We start from the raw sequence: 11,086 nt of genomic DNA on the forward strand, positions 1-11,086 counted from the left end.
TATATTTACGTCGATGAATGTTTTTTGCAATGAAATGTTTTATGTGATGATCAATGATGATGAAGAATGTTTTTATTCCAATGAATGCGAAGATGGTAGCAGTATAGAACTCTAGAAGTTCTTGTAGACCAACTCGTTCTTGAAGTACCATGGAATTGTAGTCATCAGTCATCATTGAAGAATTATAGTCACAAATTGTAGACATCGCAAACATCTCGTTTCATTTTTCTTAGTGCTTCTAAAATTTTTTAGGAGTGATTTTTCTTCTTTTTTATTCTCGAAGATAATATAACAGCATACAGATTTCAGACACATCTTATGCAGTAATAACTTGTAGATACATCGTGAATAACTTGAAGATATTGTAGATTTCAGTCATGATTTTTTTTTTTTTTTTTTAGCATCAATGAGAAAGTTCATTTGATAGAAGTTCTTGTAGAAATAACTATTTTATTCGATAGTTATTACGAGTTTTGAAGATCAATGTGACATTTTGTAAAGCAGGAACATTGTTTACAAAAATCCATTAGACTTGGATTTAGATGAAGATGTTACAAAAATCCATTAGACTTGGTTTTATGCGAATCTTGAAGATCAATTTTAACAATTTTTTACAACTGGAACATTTTTGGATTTAGACGAAGATGAAAGTTCATTTGCAGGCACATTCGTAGATACATCTCGTTATTTTTTAATCACTCATTTCTTTTACTTCTCACTTTTACATGTCCATACTCGTTTAGATAGCACTTTTATTTGTAGTTGTAGTTGCATTATGTGCAAGTGGAAAATTTTGAAAGGATTAACTTAAGGAACGGAGTGATTTGCTAGAAAGGATTCACTGTTGCCAATATCTAGAAAGGAATAGCTTTTTAAGGTAAGGTAAATTTTAGGTAAAGGTTTCTTGCAATGCAAAATCTTGAAGTTCTTGTGACTATAATTTCTGGAACACCCTCTATGTGGAATGACATCTTTACGCTGTGGAATGGAGTTAGGCCACATCTCAGCTTGAAGTTCTGCGACGAAGTTCCATACCACTACCATTTTATTTTCAGCAATTTCGATGTCGTAGAATATTGAAGATTTGAAGATATCATTCACATTTGTATTATACGTTGCAGTGTTATTCGATGCACTAGTAGTCACTTTCACGTCAAGAATGTATGAGCATTTAAGAATAAAAAATTACTATTTAAATTTTAATAAGAATAAAAAATATATATATATTTTTTAAAGATAAGTTTTAGAATTGACTATTACTCAAAAATATAGTTAAGTTGATAAATCGTCAGTCATATTTCAAACAAAATGAATCATGAATATTGTAAGTTCATGAATTTATCCACAAATTTCAAGTAAATCATAAAATAAAATATTGACAGAAGAGTTATACTAAATATTTAGATAGGATATTAGTGATCAATAGCATATGAATCAATTTTAATTAAACAATATTATTATTTCAAGTACGTACACATTATTATTACTGAATACAAGTGAATATAGAAGTGAATATAGAATAATATATCAATTAACAACAATATTATATTATTTATTCCTTTATTTAAATCGTTTCAATGGTTTTCAGCAATTTATTTTCAATTAATTTGAACATTCATTATTTTATTAATCATTAATGTCAATCATTTGTTTATGAATTTACTATAAAAGTAGGAATTTAAACACAATGAAATTAAATATTACTTATAAATTTTCCAAAACTTTCAAAATACGTTTCATCAAGTCATTTAAATCATTGTATTACCAACACAAGCTACATGGTCATTCATAAGCACAAATTACATTACACAAAATTTATGAGCATCCCTTAAGACTTCAAGGTCAGGATTTCTTACTCAAACAAAATACAATTATAAATCAATAATTACTAATACTAATACATACCAACAAGAATACTAAACAACAGTACCAATACAATAGATTTCATGACTCAATAAAATTTGTTTGAATTACATTATTATTTTAAACAAAGTTTCATTTTCTACAGTTGATTTAACAAAGTGTTATAGTATTCAATTGCATATTTTTTATTTTAGAATGATTCTCAAGCCATTGATCACGTAAGTTTAGAAAAATTAATCATCTTTATGGTAAAAACGCTTCATCATAAACTTATTTACTTTCAAAATTTTTCCAGTTTTTATTTCTTCAAGTTCATAACAACCCTTTCTTAAATCTTTTACTACAACATACGGTCCCTTATATTTTGCACACAGTTTCGCAGATATTTTCTTCAATTTGTTAGATAGAATGTAATTTTTTATCAAGACTTGATCACCTACATTGATTTTACATGGATTTTTATTTCTCATATTCTGTTTAAATCTTCTGATTACTCCTTTATTTTTTATATTAATTAATACTCTTCTATTTCTAAGTTCTTCGGGTTCAAGTTCAAATTTATTATCAGGAGGAAATCTAATACTTTTGAAAACTAAATGACCTAATTTTTTATTCATCATCATCTCTACTGGAATCTGTCCTGTTGTTTCATGAAAGTTACAGTTAATGATGTATTCTGCCTTATCAAGATGTTTGTACCAAGTATTATGCTTCTCCTTTGGAACATAGGTGCGTAAGATCCTGTTTACTTCCTTTAACGGCCGCTCACTCAGATTAGCTTGAGGATGGTACATAGAAATGTAGTAAGGTTTGATTCCCAGACGCTCCATTTCTGACTTCCATATTCTACTTTGAAAACAGGTACCGTTGTCACTGATGATGTATTCAAATTTACCAAATTCTTTTATGTATTCTTCTACTTTTTTAATTAAAGTCTTACTATTTGCTCTTACTAACGGATATAATTTTACATGCTTTGTGAACCCATCTAATATTATACACATCCATTTATATCGACCTCCTGGTAATTCACCATATACATCTATAAATATTTTGCTATTCTTTTTCTCAGAAATGATAGTGTGCATATCGAGTAACTTTTTCTCATTTGAAGTTTTTACCAACTGACAATACTTACAATACTTAATAGTTTTCGTTACCATTTTATAGCAATCTTTAATATAAAATGTTTCTTGCAAAAATCTACAAACTTTAGAAATACCTACATGACCTTGTCTATAATGTGTTTCCATAATTAAATCTTCATAAAGTGCAGAAGGCACACACAATTTCCAATAATTATTTTTAGTAGTTTTTCTACAGAACAATAAGTCTTCATGGACAGTGAAGTATTTACAAATTTGAACGTTACCCATTTCTACTTTATCTTTTATCTTATTTATCCATGGATCAGTATACTGTGTATTTTTTATTTTCTTAATTATTTCATTCATGGGCTTATCACTTTTAATAATATTAAAAACTTTATATTCATTTGAATTACGTACCTCTAAATTTCCCTCAAAGTCGGTTCTTGAAATTATATCAGCTACAATGTTTTCTTTACCTGGGATATATTCCCATTCAATATTATAATTTTGCAATGCTAAAATCCATCTGCCCATTCTACTGTGTCCTACTTTACATTTTTTCATAAAGGTTAATGCTTTATGGTCTGTTCTTACTATTATTTTACGATCTCCAAAGTAATTCTGAAATTTTTGCAAACCAAACAATACTGATAAACACTCCTTTTCACAAATAGAATAATTTAATTCACTCTTATTTAAACTCCTGCTAGCATAAGCTATCACTTCATGTTCCTTCTCATTATTCTCTTGGAATAATTCCACACCTATACCTATATCGCTACAGTCAGTACTCATAATAAATTCTCTATTGTAATCAGGATGTCTGAGCATTACACAATCAATGAATTTTTCTTTTATTTCATTAAATACTTTTCTTTCCTTATCAGTCCAAATAAATTTTTTATTTTTATTCAATAGATGCTTAAATTCAGCTGTTAAGTACGAATAGTTCTTTTGAAATTTTCTATAATAATTACAAAATCCAAGAAAAGATTGAAGTTGTTTTAAATTACTGGGTTCTGGAAAATCTTTAATTACTCTTAACTTGTCTTGATCCGGTTCAATTCCTTCCTTACTTATTACATATCCTAAATATTTTATTTTATCTGCAATTAACTTAGATTTAGCCAACTTTAACGTTAAATTACCTTCTTTCAATCTTTTAAATAAGAGATCAAGTCTTTGAATATGTTCCTCAAGTGTTTTACTACAAATAGCTAAGTCGTCGACATAGGCGATAATGAATTGACAAACATCTTCTCCTAATATTTTATACAAACATTTTATGAATTCAGATGAGCTGATATTGAGTCCAAATGGAAGATGCGTGTATTGATATACTTGTCCAAATACGTTAAATGCTACAAATTTTTTACTGTCTTCATCTAATTTTACCTGATTAAAACCTTGAGTTAGATCTAAACTTGTTATATAATTACATTGGTTGAATCTTATTAATAAGCTATCAATCGGTTCTGGCTCAGTGTAATCTCTCAATATGAATTTATTTACTTCCCTACCGTCTAAGCACAATCTGATACTATTATTCGGTTTTTTAACTACAACCATTGGATTAGTGTATTCAGAACAGCCTGGTTCAATGATTTTTTGAGATAACATTTTGTTGAGCTCTTCCCTTACTGCATCTCTTTGATTATAAGGAATAGGATAACTTTTCTTGATTACTTTTATATCATCTTTCATTCTTAACTTACAAACGTATCCTTTAGCTGAGCCTGGAGAATCAGAAAATACATCTTTATTGGAATCAAACACATCAATTAATTTCTCTACTAGATCTTTGGATTCATTCTGTAAACTATGACGTATATTTAATATTTGATCATCCCAAATTTCTTCATTAGTTCTTTTATCAGCATTGACTTTGATATTGAAAATTTGTCCATACCTACAAATCGGTTTCTTAATGAAAGGTATCTCTAGTTTTTTAATCACTACTTTTTCTTCTTCGAAATTAACAATACCTTTTATTTCTTTTAGAAAGTCACAACCTACAATTAAATCTGTATTTAAATCATCAACTATTAAGAATACTATTGGTAATTCCATCTTCTCAAACCCTACATCTAGAATAACTTGCTTATTTACTTTCTTATGTTTTATACCAGTTGCACTTACAATACTAATATTTTGAGCTGGAACAATACTTAAATTCTTAGAGTTATTTACTTTCAATTCTTTAATTATTTTTTCATTTACTACACTAACCTCAGATCCTGTGTCAATAATTAACATAAATTCTTTATTACAAATCTTAACATTTACTTCGACAAGTTCATAGTTTTCTTTTATAGGCATGTCCGGTTCATCTAATAATTCTTGGAAAATGCAAAAGTTTCTCTTTTTTAAAATTCGTTCATAATTTTTCAATACAGGTTGATTGTCTATATTTGAAGAATTTTCATTTGAACTTTTACTTAGATTTTCATTTGAATTTTCATTGGTAAACCCTGAACTTAATGAACTAACAGGAGAAATCATTTTTCGTTGTTCATCCTTTAGTTTAAAGGATGTTTGTTACTATTTGTACTTTGTGATGTATTTCTTTGAGATGCTCCATATCCAGGCGGCGGGTAGTTGAACTGCTGCGGAAACATCATTGGATTTCTAGGATGAAAATTACCTGGTTGATTCATGTTTTGATTCATGTTTGCATTATTTGATTGTCTACGATCTTCCTGACGTTGTTGATAACCTGATCTTTGAAAGTTGTTATTATTTCTTCTATTATCAAAATTATTCCGTCCTACCTGATCAAATCTTCGATTGTCATTTGACTGATTCTTATCTTGATTTTCTTGATTGTTTTGATTTTTGTTCACCCGATATTCATCTAATAAACTGAATGCATCCAACACCTTAATAAATTCTTCTGCATTCTTTACATTTCTGACAATTGCAGCGGTAATTATATTTTCATTGTAATGATTTTTCAACATTTCAAAAATTGTGTCTTTGTCAATAGCCGGAATTAAATTTTTACAGATATTAAATTTGGAAATAAAATATTCACTTAAAGTTAACTTACTACCAATGACGTATTTTCCAAATTGAAGTTCTTGTCGTGCTTTCTTCTGGATGTCTTGCGACCACATCTTCGAGATGAATTTGTTTTTGAAGCTTTCAAAACTGTCAATATCGGTTTTTACAAAATCCCACCATTCTTGTTGTTGATAAGTTTTATTCAAATTATTGTCCAAAATACTTTTTATTTTTCCCCATTCAGTAATATGGTTACGAGATAAATATTCAGTTAAGCTATTGATGAAGTTCATAGGATTTCTCCTGTCAATCGACATTTGAAATTCGTATTTGTCAGAAGGAAAGCAATTATTTACTTGCGGTACAAAGTTCACTTGTGATGAGATTTTTTTCTGTAATTTATCAACTGTTTCACTGTTTTTCTCTACATTCAACTGTAAGGCACAGACCTTGACAGCTTCTTCGTTCTGCCTAACTTCCAAAATATTCAGATTCTTAGTGATCCTATCTTCTAAATTGATTTGCATGGCTGATTGTTCGTGAACACTAGCCCTAACATTTTCCATCTCTTCATTAATATTATTAATTTCATCTTTCAATTGACTTGTATTTTTGTTCATTGTTTCGGTTACCTGACCTACTTGTACCTCAAGTTTTTTAGTTTTGACCTGCATTTCTTCGATTTCTTTGTTATTTTTCATACAGTATTGATCTAACCTACTTTCTTGTTTTGTAATTTTTTTGTCTAGTTCTGACCTAACCTTCTCAATTTTCTTGTCCTGGCATTCAACTTTCTGATTTATTGTTTGAAACTGTGCTTTTATTTCATTAAATTTCTCATCAAACTTATCATTTTGTCTGTTAAGTTTTTGGTTTAAACCATTAATTTCATTTTTTACACTGTTAATTTCACTTTTAATTTCATTTTTTGCTTCATCTTGTTTTTTAAATTCATTTTTTATACTTTTGTTTTGTTCTTCAAGAAACTTCATCAAGATATCCATTTTAGAATTTACATTATAAAGTGAATCGCTAGATTGAGCAATAGAATCTTCAATGTTTTGTTGAGCATCATTGTTTGAATTATTGACTTGATCATTTGAAATCTTTGAATTTGAATCATCAACTTCTTGTAGTTCAGGTTTATTACAATTCCTATCGTTTTGATCGAGGAAACCAACAAAATCTTCACCTAAGGATTCATTTGACTCTACTAGGGTTAAGTTCAGTTGTTCTTGCGACTCCATATCACTTGAATTCAATACAATAGTATCATTGGATGTATCAAACTCTTGCATTGTACTTTCCCTATCTTCTAATTCATCTACCATTATAGTATCTTTGGACGCTTCAGATTCATGAATCAATTTTTCCATTTTGGTTGATGTCTTCGTCTTACTTCTTAGTAGATAGTTGTTCATCAGAATGCAGTATTTTGAATACAGATATAATCATTTACAATGTTTTCTATAATTTACCTCGCATTTCAACTCAATGAACTTAACTGATTTGTAATCTAACCTAGTCAAAATCATTCAAAGTATCTCTTAGCGTCACTATCAAATTCTAACCTAACCATGAACTTTTCAAGTTTCAACATTTATTATTTGTGGTCTTTGTGAATATTTTGTTTCGATTTTCCCCACCAGGGATGCCATTTGGGGCGTTTCGTGTGTCTACTTTGATTGTATCGGCACCGAAACCCCACTTCAGAGATAGAATCATTTGATACTCTTATTTTCCAAGAAGGATTTTGCCTCTTGTCTAATAAAAATATTCATCATTCTACTCTGGATCCTAAACTAACAAATTTACCATTTTCATTAAGTTGACAATGCGTTGGCAATAAATAAAATACATTGCATCTGATTACGTTTATTGAAAACTTTTCAAGTTTACAAAATAAAAGAATGTTAAACAATAAAAAACTTATTACTACCAAACCTATACTCTGAATTATGTTTTCTTTTTGACAAGACCTAATTTTTAAAATAATGAACAAATTTTACTGATTTTCTGAAAATAGATTAGATTAATTAATTTTTACTCACGTGAATTTAGCCTAAGATTCCACTTTTAATTTTAAACACCTTAAAAAATTTAAATTGACACTTTCAAAAGTTACATTAATAAACAAATTTTCTACTTCATGTTTAATTGAACAAATAAATGAAATAATAAGCTACTAATTAAAATTTTACCAATAAATGTGGAGCAACCAAATTTTTTGTTCTAACTCGTGGAATCTCAGGTGAAAAAAGGTACGGAAACAAACAGGATATATTATAAACGGGAGACAGCCACTCGGACGACAGAGCGCTCGGACGACTTTGTAAACAAGCCATTTACCACTCTGTCGACATTGTAAACAAACTATATATAGCTAATCCATGACGTAGGCAGCTCTCAGCGCTCCAGGTGGAATAATTTGCTTTCAAAATATGTAGCTCTATGAATCCCTTGTTCCAAGCTTCGTTCTCCAAAAAAGGCGCGCAAATACGAATTTAAAGATTTTAAGATTACGAATTTTAAAAGTTTGTTTCAGATGCGTAATAATTTTATTTTTCTGAAAAGATGTGAAAAGATATGAATCTATGGATATAGTTTATACTCTTGTCCTCTAAATTATAATTTCTGTTTGTTTCAGATGCGTGATAATTTTATTTTTCGGAAAAGATGTGAAATGATATGAATCTATGGATATAGTTTATACTTGTCTTCTGAATTATAATTTCTCTGAACGTTGGACAACACATCCATAGGAGTTTATTCATGAAATAAATTTCCACACTTCTATAGAAAATCAAGTGACACGAGTTTTGTGAGAAAATAGAAAAATAGTTTGGATTGATAGATTTTGGAACTGTAATTTGGACATAACGAGTATAGGAACGGTTTACTATTGGGAAATCAGATCAGGTACCAAGATCATGAGCTGGAAAATATAAATTCAGCATAACTTAATACATTTTCATTTTATTTTCAGGAATAAGTCAATGATATATAAAATTAAAATCAGAATAATAGATATATATTTTTTCCTTCAAAAATAAGTAAAAATGTAGTATGAAAAACAATCAGATAGATTTTGTATTTTCTCTTGAGTAATATTCAAATACCAAGGCATAAAATTACAATCATCAAAATTTGTAAGAAACAAATTTATGAAGAGTTCCATAATAGAAACGACAGAACAAAAATTATATGCAATAATATAAAAATTCAAAGAAGGAAATAAGGTAGTTTGTTTTCAGATGTTCATATTTTTTTATTAAATCAATAAGTCAATGCAGTATGTAAAATTACAATCATCAAAATTTGTAAGAAACATGTAGTGAAATTCTCATAATATAAACGACAAAACAAAAATTGTATACAACAATAATATAAAGAATTGAAAAAAAGAAATAGTTTGCTTTCAGAAGTTCAGCATGTCATCATTTTACTTCTAATGAATTCTTGCAAAGTAGTGTGAAATTACAATCATCAAAATTTGAAAGAAACATTCAGAAAAAGTTTCATTATAAAAATGAATAAAAACTACAAAACAAAAATACAGTAATAATAATATTTAGAAAATTCTAAAAATAATGAATAGTTTATTTTCAGGTGTGTGGTGTGTATCATGTCACAGTCCCAAAATATTTCCCTAATATCTTTTCAAAATATTTCCCAAATGTTTATCAACTTGGATAAACAACATTACTATAATCCAATTGCAATGTCAGATAAAGAATTCATTTTTTCATTATTTAACCTGCAAACTTAGGTCAAGTGATCATAATGCACAATGGATCTGAAGCCACAAGTGAAATAGAAAATGTAGTTGGACATATACAGTACGAGCAATGATTCAGTAAATTGATTCAGTAAATGTACATGGATATTTTCTTCATGGTATTTTTGAATAGAGAATTTTTCTCAAAAGAATATTAATTTTTGAAAAACTTATTCGTTTAAAATAACTCAATTTCTGTATTTTTATTTATATTTAATATTATTGATTACCTACTTATTCCATTATCTCACAAAAGTAATAATCAGAAAAAAGTTTTTGGCCTACCGTAATATTTTTGCACATTCTTAAAAAAATGATACCCCACTTCATCATAATATAATGTGACGGGGTAATAAATAATATTTAATGATATATAAATAGTATTTAATAATCAATAAAAAATATTATTTATATATAGACTAGTAGTATCAATAAAAAACTTTTATGGAGAAACAACCAAAATAAATTCCTGTTGCCATATTTATAATAGAAAACAATCAAAGCAAAAGATTCACGTTTTCAATTATTTTACTGACCTGGGCAATAGTAATTTTAGTGAAACCCTTCATACTCCAATATCGCGATATACATCATCTACTTCTGATCAAAGAAATAATGAGACTATAAAATATTATTCATTGACCGAGCAAAGCGAGGTCCAAGATTCAAGTTGACAGTTTTGCTTTTCTCTTGATGTGTGTTCCGCATTTACAGCGAAACACTGTATTTACAGCCTGGTTGCACAAAATCCGGTTAAATTTTCACCGTGATTAATTTCACGAGAACCAATCAGAGAAGACCTTTTTGATGAGACGGCTTCTCTGATTGGTTCTCGTGGAATTAATCACAATTAAAACTTGACCGGCTTTCTAGTTTTTGGAAAATTTAATTTGAACGTGGACTATGTCCCATTTTGGCAAGCAAATTTTCCAACTCCAGCTGTTTAAAGTATAGAACTTAACTAAATCTCGAGCTCGGAAACCGGTCCTTAATGCCCTTAGGCATTAAAAACCAATTTGCAAAAATAGACGAAATACAGCTGACTCAATTTGTGTTTTCTTCAGGATAATAATATTATGAGAGTAGAAGAATTTTCTCCATACTCCAATATTACCTACTTGCTTTCTTTGTAAGGGCTACTCGTATTTATATAATATTGAATGTAATTTATAATCCAGCTGACAGTTGATTTGTTTTTTAATAGAATAACTAGTGACCCCTGGGTTATAGAACTCGCTCATGAACTGTTGTATTGATCTCTGAAATCCGCAATTTGTAATTATACCCTGATTTAATGAGAATTATTATGGAAACGGTTAAATATCTCTTTTACAAGTAGTATGATATGACA

The 11,086-nt window shown here is 28.6% G+C and overlaps 1 protein-coding gene and 1 long non-coding RNA gene across 2 annotated transcripts; one reads left to right on the forward strand and one right to left on the reverse strand.

Moving 5' to 3' along the window:
* Positions 1-2,044: 2,044 nt before the first annotated feature.
* LOC120353419 (protein PFC0760c-like) lies at positions 2,045-7,061 on the reverse strand. The gene is made up of 2 exons (XM_039437103.1): positions 5,647-7,061; positions 2,045-4,590 (listed from the first exon to the last, which is right to left on the reverse strand). The coding sequence occupies exons 1-2, from the start codon at positions 6,959-6,961 to the stop codon at positions 4,514-4,516; spliced, it is 1,392 nt and encodes a 463-aa protein (XP_039293037.1). The 5' UTR covers positions 6,962-7,061; the 3' UTR covers positions 2,045-4,513.
* A 1,188-nt stretch (positions 7,062-8,249) lies between these two features.
* On the forward strand, positions 8,250-10,243 carry LOC120353420. The gene is made up of 2 exons (XR_005572388.1): positions 8,250-8,375; positions 8,605-10,243. It is a non-coding gene; the product is annotated as an uncharacterized LOC120353420 (long non-coding RNA).
* The last annotated feature ends 843 nt before the right edge of the window (positions 10,244-11,086 follow it).

The sequence above is a fragment of the Nilaparvata lugens genome, chromosome 10 (genome assembly GCF_014356525.2).
Source record: "Nilaparvata lugens isolate BPH chromosome 10, ASM1435652v1, whole genome shotgun sequence".
In the NCBI taxonomy this organism is placed as follows: domain Eukaryota; kingdom Metazoa; phylum Arthropoda; class Insecta; order Hemiptera; family Delphacidae; genus Nilaparvata; species Nilaparvata lugens.

Excerpts from the sequence above, each read along its gene's own strand:
- LOC120353419 (XM_039437103.1), bottom strand. The coding sequence starts at position 6,961 with ATGGATATCTTGATGAAGTTTCTTGAAGAACAAAACAAAAGTATAAAA. Across the intron at positions 4,591-5,646 it reads TCAACAACGTCAGGAAGATC|GGAAGAGCTCAACAAAATGT; the intron begins GTAGACAATCAA and ends AGATGCAGTAAG.